Source organism: Gnatocerus cornutus, chromosome 3, assembly GCF_029298725.1.
Source record: "Gnatocerus cornutus isolate USDA-ARS CGAHR chromosome 3, icGnaCorn1.1, whole genome shotgun sequence".
NCBI classification, from domain to species: domain Eukaryota; kingdom Metazoa; phylum Arthropoda; class Insecta; order Coleoptera; family Tenebrionidae; genus Gnatocerus; species Gnatocerus cornutus.
This window is the reverse complement of record NC_142235.1, coordinates 14,000,089-14,016,948: the sequence shown is the minus strand read 5'-3', so window position 1 is coordinate 14,016,948 and position 16,860 is coordinate 14,000,089. Positions and strand designations below refer to the sequence as shown.

The window sequence follows — 16,860 nt, the reverse complement described above, 5'->3', positions numbered from 1 at the left end:
ATTTTTTTGTTGATTTTCATTTTTCCTCATTTTTTGTAATTTTTAAAGTTAAATATCTCGGAAACTATTTGAGATATTGAGATGCGGATTGCGCCATTCTTTTTCTCGACTCATTTTACGTGAGAAAGTGTTTTCAAAAGCCCAAAATTTGATAGTCGATTTTTCGCGAAAAAAAAATCCGATTCAAACGATAAAAATTTTTCATTTTTTTTATTTTTGGCCATAGCTTGTAAACTATTTGTCCGATCGATCTCAAATTTGGCCACTAGATAGATTTGAGCTCCTCTTTCGACTGATAAATAATTCAAAGCTATTAAACGTCGTTTTTATTTTGAAAACTTTGATTGAAAATCACCCCAAAATGACGTTTTCAAAGCAGTTTTTGGCCAATGCCTCGTTTATTTATTAAGCAAACTCAACAAATTTGGGTCTCATTTTACGCAGGATGTCACGCTGAATCTAAAACGTGAGAATTTTTGAATTTTCGTCAACAAATAACTGAGTTATGGCCGTTTGAATTTTTGGGTTGTCGCCAGCGGGCCAAATTTTTGAAGGTTCAGAACAATTCGTGCTCGATATCTTGGAAACTATTTCAGATATTGAGATGCGGTTTGCGCCATCGTTTTTCTCGAGATTTTTTACATAAGAAATAGTTCTTTGATTTTTCTACAGACAAAATTTGCAAATTTTCGGAAAAATTCATGCTTAAAGCTATGCCAAACTTCTGATATCGATATTTAGCTTATTTTTTAAAGTAAACTTAAGTTATTATACATCAGTGTACGCAGAATTTTACGCAGATTCCAAATCTGGGATTTAAATTTAGATCCGACAACAGATAACTGAGTTATGGCCGATCAAAATTTCCACGATTTTGACTGGCGTAAGGAGGTGTTGACCACTATTTTGATGTTGTCGTTTCTAAATTTGAGTCGAGGAAAGGTGCTAAACTGAAAAAATAGAGAAAATATAAAAAAATAAATAAAAATAAAAAAGAATAACCAGAGAGAATCTAAAAGTAAAAGTAATAAATGTAATGGGAACTAAAAACTAAAAAAAAATTAGAAAATACGTAAAAAAATACATTTCGAGGCTGTGGACTAGATTTATCCAAATTTAAAAAATCAGAAGATAATGAAAAAAAATTCGTTTGCTCCCTCGCTATTCCCCCTTGTCCTCTACCCAACATTTCAATTTTCATAACAGAGCCGCATTGCGCTCTGCAAGGCCGACAGATTGATAAAGAAGAATAACTGAATATAAATATGAAAATTAATCCAAACGTGTCTACGAAATAAATAGGACATAAAAGGAGCCCGGAACGCATACATTCAAACCGAATAGAAGCTCCTATTTTCAATTTTTAAATAGTTCACTATAAATAATTAATCGTCATCACACACCAGGTCATATCCAGGTTGCTCTTCACGGTGGTTCTCGTAATGAATTTTCCTGCAAAATTACACAGTCGAAAAGCCCCACCACAAAAATGTAGGCCGACTCTGCCGCTCCATCCCTGTCCAAAAGAAACATACAATAAATGACCGGCTCTGCCTTCATTTCGTTTATTAAGCTGACCATCCTGGACGGGTCAAGTCAGTTGTGGTATTTGTAAAGAAATTCTTGAGGTGAAGTGCTGGAGGTGGGATCTAATGTGATTTTGGAAACTGAGTGAAGAAACATGATTGAAATTGGTGAGTTTTTTCGTTTAATTTAATAAAGCCCGGGTCAATGTCGGAGAAAGCGATTTTGTTACACAAAAATTCATTGGTATTCTTTGGGAGAAATGGGCAGCAATGGACTTGCATAATTTATGGGACGTTGCATAATGTGACCGTTTTTGGGGGGTTTAAAAATGAAATAGGTACACATTTGTTGACTTCAAAATTATGGCACGGAACATGATATGGCTATCATGAAATATGCAATCTAAATGGGTTTTAACAAATGTATATTTTTAAGTCTGGTAAACTAAAAGGTAATAATTCTAAATCAACAAATTCAAGGTTGATATGTAGTACTAATATTCACGTGCATGAAATTTTCATAACTTTTCCTTGTTTGCGTAAAAAATTAGACGCCACTAAGGAGAAAATGGAAATTGGGTAATTAACACACACTTAACGAATGGTCAATATAAGTTCGTAAGTTCGATGATGCAGCCTTTTCACCGATTTGGTTTTTAACGAGAAATTTGCTTTAGTTGAGGCGGTTTTAATAGAAATACAAATTGTTTCAAAACGCACGAAATTCAAATTTGGTTCCAAAATATTTAATTTTCAATCAAAATTTGTATAACTATAATTATAAAAACCATAATTTTGGAAATTTTATGAATACAAAAATGAAACTTAAAGACCTTACGGAACAGTATTCATTATTATAAGATATAAAATAATAATAATAATAAATATAAAATAAATAATAATAAAAATAAAATTTTGTATTGAATTTCGTAACTGACAATTTTATGTTTGTATGGATGAAATTTGCATGTGATACAATTTTGGACATGCTTTATTTATTTTGAGCATTAAAAATAATTTCCAATTTTTTTCACGAACTATAATATCTCTAATGATTCTTATTTTAAACCAAAAAAATTGGGGCTTAACTTTTCAGCACACACTGTTAACAGCACTGAATTACAAAATTTTAAAACAATAAACAGCAATTTTAAAAAATTTCCAAAATTTGGTGGGTTTCGTAATTCTAGATTATTGTCACTCTGCAATGAAATTCGGATGCGATTCTAATTTAGACATGCTTATCAATTGAGCCAAAATTGGAAATATTTAAAACAAAATGTTTTGAAGACTGCAACAATTTCTGAAATTTTTCATTAAATTTTGTACCTCTGGTAACTCTAATTTTATACCAAGAAATTTTGGGGATTTACTATACAAGACACACTTGTTAAATGTACCGAATTACAACAATACAATTTTTCGTTTTTAAGGTAAACCAAAAATTTCTAAAATTTTGAATTAAATTTCGTAACTTACTTACTTTGTATCAATTGATTTTAGTTAAAAGACTATTTTTGATATGCTCTTCAACTGCACAACCAAATTCAATAATCTGGAAACAAAGTTGTTTTGAAAACAAAAAAAATTTACAAAATTTTCTATTGAATGTTTTATTTCTAGTCATTCTAATTAAACAAGAAAGAAATTTTGAAGTTTTAATATTCGGAACACGCTTGTTAACTGTTTGAAATTACAAAATATAGAGCAAAAATTAAAAATTTTGAAAATTCTCATTTTTAAGGCAATTTATTATTACATTTTTTTTCAAATGCTGTATTTCTAGTAATTTTTATGCTATACCAACAGATTTTGGAATTTTTGCTGTATCCAACACGCTTATTAATTATGTTAAATTACGGAATTTTAAAAACTAAAAAATCTTTTGAATTTTTGAAAAAAACTTACAAGCACTGGAAATTTTAATTGTACGGCAATAAACACATATTATAGAACATTTAGAATAAACTTTCAAAATTTTTCATTCTAGAACCAATGTTAAATTTCAAAAAAGTAGTAAATATTTTAAAATATTGATAAAGGGCTATAAATTGTAAAATTAAAATTTTAATTTAAAAATAAATTTCAAAAAACGTCAAAAACTAACAAATAAAAAATTTTCTAAATCAATGTCGTATCTGGTGATTCTAATTGTCCATCAAAGAAATTTCGGAATTTTACTATAGGAAACACACTTGTTACCTTCACCGAATGACAAAATTTTAGAACATAAAACGGCAATTTTGAAAATTTTTATTTTTAAGCCAAACAAAAATTATCAAAATTTTTTTTAAATGCCTTATCTTTGGTAATTTTAATACTATACCAATAGAATTTGGAAGTTTGCTATATTCAACATGCTTATTAATTGTGCCAATTTACAAAATTTTAAAGACAAAAAACAAATTTTGAAAATTTTATTTTAAGACCAAAGTTACAAACAGATTTTTGCAAACCGGAAATTTGTTTTATTCTCTATTCAATTCAAAAATAAATTTCAAAAACCGTCAAAAAAAAACAAATCAAAAATTTTTAAAAAATTTTTTTGCGAATCGAAACGACTAAATTCTGTTATATGAAAATATGACTAAAAATTAGAATTATAAAATGCGGTCAAAGTCAAAAATTTGAAATTTTATTTATATTATCTATCAATTTATTGAAAAACCAAAAACTTTTCCAATAAAAAAATTAAAAAATATTGTGTAAAGTAAAATAAAGTGTAAAGATCCCCAAAAAATCAAGGAAAAATTTAAAATGTCTAAAAAAATATTCTTCTTTTTGAAAAATACGACCAAAATTGTTACAAAAATATTCTTTCATATTTATATCTTTCACGAGTATAATATATAGGTACTCCAAACTTGTTAGTAGTAACCAAAGTTTTATTAAAAAACAAAAATAAAAATGAAATTTGCAAGTCACCACTTTCTTTAAATTCGTTAAAATTTCTAAATTCGAAAAATACAATCTAAATTTTTCCTAAAAGTCGTTAGATTTTTCAGATTTTTTATATTATTAATAAAATATTACATTTCAGTCGCCTAAATGCAAAATCCGACGTCTGCATCTGACCATAATTTGACAGGGCAATGTCAAACAAAATTTTATCTTCCTACATTTAAAAGTAAAAGCGCTAGTAAGTTTTTTGTAAGATTGCTCGAAAAATTAGGATTAAATGCAGATGTCGGGTTTGGCATTTAAGCGATTCAGTTAGATTAAATCTAAATCTTTTTAAATCTAAATAAATTAATAAAAATTTAAATAGAAGAGGTCCAAGGGGGGGGGGGGATAGCACCTTGAGAAACAGTGTCAGAAAATGACGAGATTGGATTGTGAAGCTCTTAAAATTCAAAAAATTTTCAAAATACTTTTATTAGATAATCCAAATGCCACAAATTTAAAAATTGTAATTGTTATCAAAACGTTTTAAACTCAAAAATTAAATTTTAAATTTTTTTTATTTGCTTCTTTAAATCCGAATTTGCCAAATTCTAATGAAATTTATGAAATTAGTAAATAAATAATAAAAATTTAAATAGAAGAGGTCCAATTACAGAACTTTGAGGAACACTTCCACTATCAGAAAACAACGAAATTTTCCAATTTTTCGTAGTTCCAAAGACTAATCACAATACATAAAAAACAAACTTTCTTCCAGAGACAAGCGCGCTCACTCCGATCCAGAAATTCTTCTCCGGAGCCAATATCTTCATCACCGGAGGCACCGGCTTTCTCGGCACCATCCTCATCGAAAAACTCCTTCGTTCCTGTAATGACCTCTCGACAATCTACATTCTCGCACGCAACAAGAAAGGGAAAAACCTCCAAAGCCGCATCGATGAGTTATTCGACAATTGCATCTTCGACAGACTGAGGAAGGAATTCCCCAAATTCCAACACAAGGTCGTCGGAATCGGAGGCGACTGCAGTCTACCGGATTTGGGGATCAGTTCCCAGGATCGACAAATGCTCATCAATGAGGTATGTCTCGATTAAATTTAATGATGATGCACCGTAATTACCTTGATTATGATCCGCGGTGATGAATACTAAAATTGCGTTGATTCGAATCACAAAGAGAGAGCGAACAGGGCGAATTTCGAGTAGTTTTTGTGTTACGTCCATATCAAACTTTCTTCGCTAAGATTCTGGTTTCGTTGGGTTTTTTGATGGGTCAGATTTTACGAGTTCCAGGAGACCGTAAAGCCGGCAGAAAAATTTGCGGTGAAGGTTGTAAATATTGATTCTTTGAAGACACGTCGGGAATTGTTAATATTGACTCTTGTTGGGAATTCAGAGAACGTAGAATTTGCGTCAAAAAGGAGTGTAGAAAAATTATATTCATATCCTGTGCGTTGTGCCGCTCGAAATTTTAATGTTTGCTCAGAAACTTTCCAATAAAACTGTTTTCATTACCATTAATCTACTTTAATTTTAGATTAGTTAATTAAAGCGTAACAATCGATTGTGTGGCCACAGTATAAAGGTTTCAATTTTTCCATGACCATCATCCATTCATGATTTTCGTATTTACATTGATTAGCGTGTACCGGAAAATTTCAAGAAAAGGAAACAAAAACAGACAAAAAATTATCAAAAAACCTCCCCAAATTCCAAAATTCGTTTATATACTTAACAGTATATTGTAAAACAAGTCGCAGAACGGTCTATATTCAAGAACTAGTTCGAGATTTGAACACGAGTGCTGGAATTGGCCTCTGCAACGAGTTGTTTTAAGCTATTTTCTATACTTTAGCTTGTATTTCAATATTTTCTTTAAAAATCAAGCTAGCATTAAGTTGGTATATAATATTCATTACCAAACGATTTTTAGTGACTTCATTACGACATCAAAAATCGTGCAGGAATGAGCTTTTCTTAATATTATATTCTAAAACAAGTCGCAAAATAGCCGTTTTTCAAAAAAAGTGCCGGGATTGGCCTCTGTAACGGTTTTTAGATACTATTTTCTATATTTCGACTTTTTTTTAGTTGTCTTTAAAAATTTATCTAGCATCGAAGTTGGCACATTCTTTCATTCCTAAACGATTTTTAGTGACTTCATTCTGATACCAAAAATCGTGATCTTTTCTTAAATGATTTTTAGGGATTTCTCATTTCCGCACGATTATTGGGGTCTAAATGAAAATCACTAACAATCGTTTAAAAATGAAGTTTGTTCTAGGTTTTTTAGACTTTTAAAGTTTTCATATTGTTTAGATTTGCCTTTGATTCTTTAAGATTACTTCAGATTCTTCTTAGATTTTCTGATATAAGATATTTTTAATTTTCCTTGAATACTTTAGATGTGCAAAATTATTATTAATTTTTCTATAAATTCTCTAAATTTCCTTTGGATTTTCTTCAAATTCTATCTCGATTCTCAATGGGTTTTCAAGCTTTGCTAGTTTTTTTTTATTTTTTTTTTTAGATTGTGTTTATTCTAATTCGTTTTAGATACTTTATAGTTTCTCTAAGTCTCCTGAATTCTCTCTAGATTTGGTCTAATTCTTCTTGAATATTCTTTAACTTAATTTTTAAGTTTTCCCTTCGATTTTATAATTTTTCTATATTCTGACACCAAAAATCATGCTGGAATGAGACATATTCTTAAAAGATTTTTACTAAATTCTCATTTTCACACCATTTTTGGTGTCGTTTAAGCATGAAGCTTGTTATAGTTCCAAGAACTTTAAGATTATATTTTTAAGATCATTGAATTTTTTAGATTGTTTAAAGTAGCCTTGGATTTTTGAATTTAATTTAGATATTAGATTAGATCTTCGATTTTCTAAATATTCTTATTTTTGCTCGGATACTCGGGGTCCATTTAAATTTTAAAAATTTGCTTTAAATTTACTCGGTTTTTCAAAACTGTACAAAATTATTGTTAAATTTTTCTTTAAATTTTATACAATTTCTTCATATTCTCTTTAAATTTTCCTAAAATTCCATGTCGATTCTCATTGAATTTTCAAGATTTTAAAAGTTTTTTTATATTTTTAAGTTTTCCTTAGAGTTTCTACAAGGTGTTTATAAATGTTTCTAGCATCAAGCGTGGTTTTAGAATTCATGTCGTACACTATTTTGCCGCTTTGTTTTCATAGTGAATATAACTATCAGGAAAATTTATTTATAATGTTACTTACTTCAATGACGTTTTAGTTACGGTTTTGTGTCCAAGTTTTCGATTTTCAGGTTTTAAACCACAACTAGAACAGTTTATTTCTCAAAACTTACTTTGCTTTCATGTTTGAGGTTAACTGCAAATGTCAGTTGACAAATCGAAACCCATTTGTAATGAGCGGCACATTTCTTTGACGTTTCATAGCCAACCTTGATGCTAGAAACATTTATAAACACGATGTAGTTCGTTTTAGATCTTTTTTTTTTAATTTGGTCCAATTCTCCTGATTTTCTTTGTTTTTTAATACCTTTTGTCTGTGAATTTTGTTTAAACTTTCCCTAAATCTGTCTAGCTTTAGATTTTGCTTAGATCTCATTTAGAGTCTTTATTCTCCATATTTTCTTCTGGTTGCAACATATTTTCTCTATATCGTCTTTAAATCTTCCTTATTTTTGTGTATTTGTTTAGATTCTCGTTCAACTCTCTTTCCAATTTCTTCTAGACATGTTTTCAGTTAAAACTGTTATTAAAAGATCTTTAATTCCCAATTCGCCCCAAAACGTCTAAAAGTCCTCAAATATTACAAATTGCTTCAAAAATCCTGGCCCACAAAATTTAAAAACTCAAAAAAATTACAACATTCAAAAAATCTTCCAGGTCTCCGTCGTCTTCCACGTGGCCGCCACAGTCCGCTTCGACGAGAAGCTCAAACTAGCCGTCGCCATCAACATCCGGGCGACCCAAGAAGTGTTAAAACTCGCCCGCGAGATGCCCCACCTCAAATCCTACATCCACGTCTCTACGGCTTACTCCAACGTCCCTAACAAAGTAATCGAAGAACGTTTTTACCCCAGCCCTGTCGATAGTACCAAACTCATCCTCTTGGCAGAAACCATGTCAGATTCAGTCTTGGAACACATCACTCCAGCGTAAGTACCTGCCAGCTCCTTCAAACTCCCTCATTGTTGTCTTCTTAGGATGATCGATAAGTGGCCTAACACCTACACGTACACCAAGGCAGTCGCTGAAGAGATGGTCCGACAGGAAAGTCATGACTTGCCTGTGGGAGTCTTCAGACCTTCCATCGTTGTTTCGACGTACCAAGAACCAGAGGAAGCGTGGATTAACAATTTGTATGGACCTACTGGTGTCTGCGCGGGGGCTGGAAGTGGAGTCTTGCGGGCTCTTCATGCTAATAGTGAAGTCAACGCCAATATAGTACCAGTAGATATGTGTGTGAACGCTTTGATAGCACAAGCTTGGGATGTCGGCGAAGAGTACCAACGTGCCAAGGAGAAGAATGTGAAGTTTGAGACTCCAATCTACCATTTTGAGTCCAGCAATGACCAGCCTCTGAACTGGGGGACTTTCATGAACTTGTCGTACTCCCACGGTGCCAAAACTCCTAGTGCTAAGGCGATTTGGTACTACTGTTTTGATTTGTATAGTAACTATTTTACGTACACCTTGGCGACGATCTTCCTCCACTACCTTCCGGCGATTTTAGTCGACATGGCTCTTCTGTGCATGGGGAAGTCTCCCAAGTAAGTTCTTCGGTCGTACCTCCAATAGTACTGATTTCTTCTTTCAGGATGCTCCGTATATACAAAAAAATCCACAAGTTCACCAACGTCATCTCCTACTTCTCCACCAGGACCTGGATCTTCAAATCGTACAAACTCAACGAGATGATAGAAAGAATGAGCGACTCCGACAAGGAGTTGTTCTTCTGCAACTTAAAGAAACTCGACTGGCACAAGTTCTTCACCACTTATATCCGCGGGATTCGAATCCATCTGTTGCAAGATCCCATTGAAACGTTGGAAGAGGCCAGAGTCCGATGGAAAAAACTCTACTGGTTGCATCTCGGTGTCAAAATCTTGATCGGGTACTTGGGGTTGCAACTGCTCTTGTGGATGCTTTCTTTTATATTTCAGTGATATTACAGTACTAGCTTAGTGTAGCCTAGTTTGTAGATAAATAAAAAGACTATGACAATATAAATGATCTTTATTTAACACTGAGGTGCTAACTCCAAGTGTCAACTCAACGGTGCTCTTTATTTTAGTACCATAACAGTACCGTACAAGATGGTCAAGCTAAAACGCGTCTTCATCTTCTGTAACTTCTTGTTACTAGTGGGTACTACCAAGCACCTTTCAAAGAGATCGCTTCTTTTCCCCCGCGCCACAGTTTTACAGGTACGCATCTTTGTGGTAATGTGGTACTCCCCCAGTTTCGAGTTTTTTCTAGTTTACTTATGGCATCTCAGCCCCGGCTATCCTCCCCTCAAGATCCATCAATCTGAGTCTTTGTCTCCAAGTAAACTACGATTTACCTTACAACATCACCCAGTTAACCCAAACACGGATAATCCAAGCAAAGGCTAACCCCGGTTATGACTTAAGCCGGGAATCGTCCTATAAGTATGTCATTCAGTTTTTAAGTACTTTTGGTCTGAACGGAGAGGAGTGCTTGTACCGGTTGATCTGCGAAATTGCCGAACACCCGATGCATCTAGACCACCAGGAGAACCTTCTGGAGAAGATCGTGCACTTCGTGTTTACGTAAGTGACAAGTTGTACGTTGAGAGTAGGTTGAGAGTTTAGTTGTAGGCCTTCATTGGAGATGTCTCAAGATTCTTCGATCTTCGCTAGAAAACTGTTGGAGGCGGAAGATTCCGGACGAAGACACGGAAAGTGTGACCGGAAATACTCAAATTGCTATTTATCCCTTGTTAGTTTGTTCACAAATAAATATTTGATATAAAAAGTGTGTTTAGACCAATCACGGGCGAGTCTACGGTCACGTGCAGACGGACCGCGTTTCTATTGGTTGTCGTTTTTTATTGTTACCAAACGTCTGTGGTTTTCATTGGTTATCGTAGGGTTGCCTTTGGTTGCCTTTGTTTTTAACAAATGACTGTCTTATCGTGATTAAAGTTGAAATTGCGCGCCGTGGGGGCGCCACTGTCATTGTTACTCATTGTCAGTGTTGACAGTTCTTCTGTTTATTTATTTTGGTGTTAAACGAAAGAAAATGGATTTATCGAAGGTGCCCAACGACCGGAAACTCTATTTGTGCCGATGGTACTTCCGAGGTACGAAAATTGCTCAGTTTGGGGCGCCTAACCTCACTTTTTTTTTCAGTTGGTTTCGCCCTTTTACCGTTTATTTGGACCGTGAACGCGTTCTGGTTCTTCAATGAAGCGTTCAGAAAGCCCGAATTTGCAGAACAGAAGCAGATACGGAAGTGTAAGTGGATTTACATAACCTCTTAAAATTTTTTAAACAAATTGAGGGTGGAGACCACAATAAACGACTTACGTTTAATTAACAAGGGGGCTCCTGGAATTTTGTTCTTTTGGCACAAATTCCGCACTGCACTCCACTGAAACTAAGAACTGTCAGAGCAGTCTTTTGTTTCTGGTGTCTTGTGGGGGCAAAAGCGCAAATCTAAAATAACTAAAGAGCACTAACTTTGCCTTAGTTAAAATTAACTCGTTCGTGAGCTTTTAAGTTCTTTATTTGGTTAATTTAACTTGAAATATAACCGGGGTTGGTTAGGGGAAGTTTGTTCTGATGTGTTGGGTTGACACCACTAAGACTTGGAAAGTGGCGCGGATTTTGAAGTACAAAAAATAAAAAGTAGTTTGAATGTGGAAAATGTTTTTTTAGATGTCATCTATTCAGCGATAGGCTCGACGCTTTGGCTCACTCTCATAGTGACTTGGGTGACTGTCTTCCAAGTAAACCGGACGAATTGGGGCGAGTTTGCTGACAGCATATCGTTTATTATACCCCTTGGATCGCCGTAGAGGCACTAGAAACACTTTTTTCTATTTTATGTGATTAATTAGGATATTGATAACAATAAGGAGATTTATTTATGATTACAGTTGGCAAGTCTGACATTTTTATAACAATAAAATCCTGTAAGGAAGCACAGTTGTATTAATTACCACTTTGAGAATTCACAGGAATGTAAATTTTGTTAGAAGGACTGAACTTCCCAACTTATAAAATTAGACTAAATGCGTACGAGCGCCGACAGGTATAAATATATCACATTATCTGTACAATAATAAAATGCCGTTTTTTCGGACACCCGTAAAAATTTCCATCATTCAATCCGAATTTCTCTCCTAGAGCCTCTCCATTTTCGTACTTCCAACTTCACCAATCGTATTAACAGAATTAGAGCCAGAATATCGGAAATCATGAGCATATAAAACACGTTGGGCCATCCATAGTTTGAAACGAAGCCCGCGAGCAAAGGGCCAACCGCAGCTCCTAAACAAAAACAATGAAAAAGGGCCTAGAAGTCCCGACGGATTACCAATCGACCCCGTCCCGTCTATTATCGCAGTAACAGTAGCCAAAGCCTTGGAATTCCCTTCCAAACTAGAATGAGTCCCCAATTCCGCTGAAACCGCCGTTGTTATAAGGGCGTAAGGGCCATTGACTAGGATCCCAACGATAATCAGGAGCACCATATTTACAGCCAAGTTGTAAGGGCTAAACCTTTGGTACAAAAACATCTGTAACAAATGTGGGGTATTTAGGTGAAGTGGATTTTTTGGTTGGTACCATTGGAGCCGCCGCAGCCAACATTCCGACGCACGTCGTCGCCGACATGCCACTGTGGTCACTGATAACGCCTGCCGCCACGGCGCCGACGATGCCTCCGACGTCGAAAAGCGTCGACAGGTCGGCGCTTAGCGTCGCGCCCATCGTCGCTACAAAAAAGGAAAACACAACTTTCAAAAACAGTGCTTTAAAGAGTCTTTTTATCAAAGCATTAGGAATTGAAAAACAATGCTTTAATGAGGTCTTTAAAGCACAGAAATAAAAACTCACTTGAGGCGTTCACGTAGAGTGGTAGCCAATACAAAAACGTGTAACTGACGAGTTTAGAGAAGAACAAAGATAAGGAATATTCTACCACTCCAGGGATGCGACAAGCCCCTAAAAATCCAATAGCCCTCTCGTTGTTTGGGGGAGCAGTGCTGTCTAAAAGTCGCGTTCGTTCAGTAAGTCGCCTTTGGACTTCCTTAAACAAAAAAGAGGTTGAGGGTGTAATACCAGTGGGGGAGGAAGCACAGACTGTCAAACAAGTGGAGATTTCAAAGAGTCATATTCGAATTTCCCGCCAATCATTAACACAGTTCGCTTATAAATAAATGTCAACCTGACTGAAATGTGAGGTTAACGTTTAGTGATTTTTGTTTTAACACACTAAAATTTGATTTTTTTTGTCTCTGGTTTATTCATTTTTCCAAATTCCTAAAGCCTAGAAAAGCTTTGAGGGTTATAGACTATAATCCTTGCATCCTCTTGCGTCATCAACGGTCTAATATTTATATTTATCTTATCTTCTTTTACGGATTATAAATTATTACATTTAGTACACACTAAGCCGGAAATAAATATTTTACTGTACTTTATTAAATTGTACAATTAAAGAATTACATGATTGTTCGAACTTAGTGACGCAATTCCAATCATTAACACATAACCTCACACTGGGCGCTATTTTGAAGCAACAAACAGTGGTACCAACACATTATTAAACATCACAGGCCCGCGAAAACCCAACCAGCCAATCAAACTCAAGGTCGTCGACCAAGAGCCACAGTGCACTTCTCGTCGCAATTGTTTATAGTAAACCGGTCGGCCTTGACAATACTGTCGCAGAAGGCCATGAGCCAGTTTCAGCGCCAACTTGTTCCACTTTCAATCTCATCAAAAATGCAACCAGTTCCTTTGTTAATTTAATTCGAACTTTGAAATATCTTTCTTGTTTAAAAGTGTGTAATAAAAAGCACGTGAATCCCCGAACCCGATTGGACGAAAAACACGCAAGCAGTGCAGCCCCATGGCGACAACACTCCCAATTATTCGCAGCCACCCTCTTGACCGCTTGCGTGTTTTTAGTCCACAGCAAATGAAGAGCATGCACTTACAAATTCGTCAGAGGACAAGTATTGTACATTCCGTGTTAAGACAGCCTAAAATATCTTGTTTATGTATTAACAAATTAATGAGTGGGGAGGTTGTTTTTAGGTATTTTCTCACCTCTTCCCCTAGAATTATGTCGGTATCGTCGGTTTCTGAACTGCCCGCTGATCCGGTATCCGTGTTCGCCACTCTGTTGTGCAATTTCCTACCCTGTCGCTAAACAAAAATTCAATAAACGATTTTTTTTAAGACAGAGCGGAACTAACCCCGTTCTGCTGCCTTTCCTCAGAGTCTGCAACCGCACAGCCGACATCCCCTGGATTGACCACGAGGAATAAGAACACCACGAACCCGACTATCCCGATGGTAAGTCCCGGCATTATGAAAGAAAGCGCCCAGTCGGTTTCCACGTACTCTGCAGCGATAAGGGATCCTGAAAAAAATCACCTTCTTTTCACACTCGATACACAAACAACGACACCTACCGAGAATGTTTCCTATGCTCGTGTGGGAATTCCACAGCCCGAAAATAAGCCCCCGTTTTTTCTTCCCGAACCAGTTGCTCATCACGGTGACAACCCCGGGCCACCCTGTGGTCTGCGCCACCCCTGCAAGCCCCTAAAACACACGGAGTGACAGAAAGGGGTGTTTGAAACACGCAGGGGGTACCTGGACGACTATGTAGTACCCCAAATTGTGAATATTGTAGCTCTTAGCAATACCAAACATGTAGCTGAAAATTCCTGACAGCAGCATCCCTAAACTGAGGAAATATCTCAAGTTAACCCTTTCAGCGATGAATCCCGACATGAACATGGCGATGGCGTAGCAAAACAGAAAAGCTGAGTCGAGTTCCCCCAATAATTGGGACGCGTTAGAATCAGTCCCATCTAGAATTTTGAATTAAAAAATGACTAATAAATAAGAGGTCTTACTGAATGGGGCCCAGTCGCACCAATTCCACTTATCATGGGGTCCAATATTCGGCGGTGGTGTTAAACCACTGCAGTTTTGGTGCAAGACTGTTTTTACCACAGAAATGGGTTTCCTTGATAAATGATAAGTCATATAAGAAATATATGTTAAAACAACCACGCTGGCTCGGTAACTACAACTGCCATTATATGGGGGCACAGTGGAGACAAACCTTACCATAAATCCCTGTTAAAATATAAACGGGGGCAACATCGGTCTGTCAGTTTTTGTAAGAAAGCTACGCCCCAGGGGACCTCTCTTGAATACAAGCTCATTTTGCGTCTTCTTATGTTATCAAAGCAGTAAAGATAAATTCGGATGATCCAGCGATAAGAGATCTACGAATAAAACTATGGGCGTTTGGAAATTCTAACCTCAAAATCCAACTTACCATAAAGTTACAGTGATGTAACTGTAGTGCTGGCAGTGCTATTCTTATGTAAAACACACATTTTTCTGCATTTTTTTGAGATAACTGAGGGAATTGTTGACACTCGGAGTGTCCACGACTGCACGAATTCCAAATCTGACGTTTTGACACATCAACAAAGAGGCCCCATGGTCGCAGAGCTGCCAACTGTACCACCTTGGCACCGTGAAAGTCACTAGAAAAAATATTGTTTTTAGAAAAAGCCGCTGTTTTCTTGGACAAGACGATTAAATGGGAGGTATTTAACAGTGACCGCTCCTTATATGAAAATACAGGGTGTTGATAATTCAGTACATGCGTCATTGTCAAATTTTAGGGACTTTTCTTGGCGGTTTATTTAAATGTGGATTTGGAGGAGTGGACTGCTTCTTGAATGAAGAGACAGAAGGAAGATTGGGGCGGTGTGAGAACAATTTTTAGTTTATCTTATTTTAGAATATGGCAAAAAATGTCCGAAAACCATCAGAATATGGCCGAAAACTCTAAAGGCTTCTCTAGATTCTCGGACAAGTTCTAATCAATTCAAATCATTACTCAATTCAGCAAAAATTACAATTATTTTTGGAATTTACTAAATGGCGGAGGCGCCGGGAAACTACCTAAAATCTCTTCCGATTAAATCCCGTTTTATCCAGTTTTTATATTACAAAATCATATTTTTACTTTAGTCATCCATTATAATGATATTTGTCCACACTTTGTCTTCATTACAGCTATTTTATTATGTATACGAAACAAAAAAAACCTCATGAATATCTAACAATTTCACCACGAAAACAACAGACTCTGAGCCACACAGTCATGTTCATCAATCAATTCCACGATGATTACACTAATCAATAGTCAAGCACATTTATTGTCATGTTTAGACTTTTAAAATACGCTTGTTTCATTGGAAAATTCTTCGGTTTAGCACCTTCACTTGATTCAAATTTGGAAACAACAACATCAAAATGTTACTCAATTCTTCTTGTAATTCTCTTCACCGCTGGTACTTGCATGGTCACCTTCACTAAAGACTACCACCTCACACCAGTCAAAATCGTGGTCAACGTAGGAGCGGATTTTTCCTTATACATCTTCAACATCACAGCCCTTCTAAGCTTGGCGTTCCAAAAGAAGAAAAAGTGGTTCAAACTGGTCAAAAACCTGAAGAAACTGGACGAAGGTCTGGTAACCACAGACGCTAAGTTGGTATCCTTGCGCGTGTTGGCCTGGTTTGGAGTACCCATTCTTTGCAATTGGATTTTTTCTGCGATAGACTCGTATTTTTTGTGTCTCATTGGCGACACTGTTGGCCACTACATGGCGCAATACGGAACTGAAATTATCCTCTCTCAATCATTACTGTGCTACTATTTCATCCTCCAGTCGCTCCTGAGGCTGTTTTTTGAGTATTACAAGGCGTTGCGGCTCAAACTCAAGCGACGGATGTCCGAATTCAAAAAGATTTCGACGCCGAAAACGGGAAGCAACGACTTTTTCTGCACTGTTAAAGTCCAGTGGGTGTCTTTAAACGACACTATTGGCGTTTTCAACGACATTTTTGGATGGCCAGTGGTGGCGAGTTTTGTCTACATTGTTTTCTTCATGATTACGTATTTAGACTACATTTTTTACAGTCCTGCCGGATTTACCACTTCGTTGGTTAACATCTGTTTCGTTCTTCTATTTTTTGTAACTTTTTAATTTAAGGTTGCATTCGAATTAATTGTAGATTTTAGGTGTGCATCAGTTCTTTTATTCTGATGTGCGACACTGTTTTGGAAGAAGTTGAAAAAACGTACAAAATGGTGATCAAGTTTAAGAACAGTTTTGCGAAAGAAAACGAAGAAGTTG

General features: G+C 35.7%; 4 protein-coding genes across 4 annotated transcripts; 3 read left to right on the top strand and 1 right to left on the bottom strand.

Annotated features, from left to right (window-relative positions):
* The first annotated feature begins 1,527 nt into the window (after positions 1-1,527).
* On the top strand, positions 1,528-9,675 carry LOC148177271 (fatty acyl-CoA reductase wat-like). The gene is made up of 5 exons (XM_088032082.1): positions 1,528-1,694; positions 5,188-5,510; positions 8,314-8,585; positions 8,634-9,200; positions 9,248-9,675. Exons 1-5 carry the CDS (start codon positions 1,682-1,684, stop codon positions 9,594-9,596), a joined length of 1,524 nt encoding a protein of 507 aa, XP_087888208.1. The 5' UTR covers positions 1,528-1,681; the 3' UTR covers positions 9,597-9,675.
* Positions 9,676-9,739: 64 nt separating this feature from the next.
* LOC148177270 (uncharacterized) lies at positions 9,740-10,425 on the top strand. The gene is made up of 3 exons (XM_088032083.1): positions 9,740-9,857; positions 9,910-10,223; positions 10,272-10,425. The coding sequence occupies exons 1-3, from the start codon at positions 9,747-9,749 to the stop codon at positions 10,423-10,425; spliced, it is 579 nt and encodes a 192-aa protein (XP_087888209.1). The 5' UTR covers positions 9,740-9,746.
* Positions 10,426-10,588: 163 nt separating this feature from the next.
* On the top strand, positions 10,589-11,598 carry pen-2 (presenilin enhancer, gamma-secretase subunit). The gene is made up of 3 exons (XM_088032560.1): positions 10,589-10,756; positions 10,806-10,910; positions 11,334-11,598. Exons 1-3 carry the CDS (start codon positions 10,696-10,698, stop codon positions 11,471-11,473), a joined length of 306 nt encoding a protein of 101 aa, XP_087888686.1. The 5' UTR covers positions 10,589-10,695; the 3' UTR covers positions 11,474-11,598.
* On the bottom strand, positions 11,520-15,166 carry MFS16 (major facilitator superfamily transporter 16). Its single transcript, XM_088032561.1, has 12 exons — positions 14,983-15,166; positions 14,769-14,929; positions 14,552-14,724; positions 14,286-14,506; positions 14,102-14,234; positions 13,883-14,049; positions 13,734-13,832; positions 13,622-13,666; positions 12,516-12,708; positions 12,246-12,394; positions 11,995-12,196; positions 11,520-11,948 (listed from the first exon to the last, which is right to left on the bottom strand). The coding sequence occupies exons 1-12, from the start codon at positions 14,983-14,985 to the stop codon at positions 11,779-11,781; spliced, it is 1,716 nt and encodes a 571-aa protein (XP_087888687.1). The 5' UTR covers positions 14,986-15,166; the 3' UTR covers positions 11,520-11,778.
* Between the last annotated feature and the right edge of the window lie 1,694 nt (positions 15,167-16,860).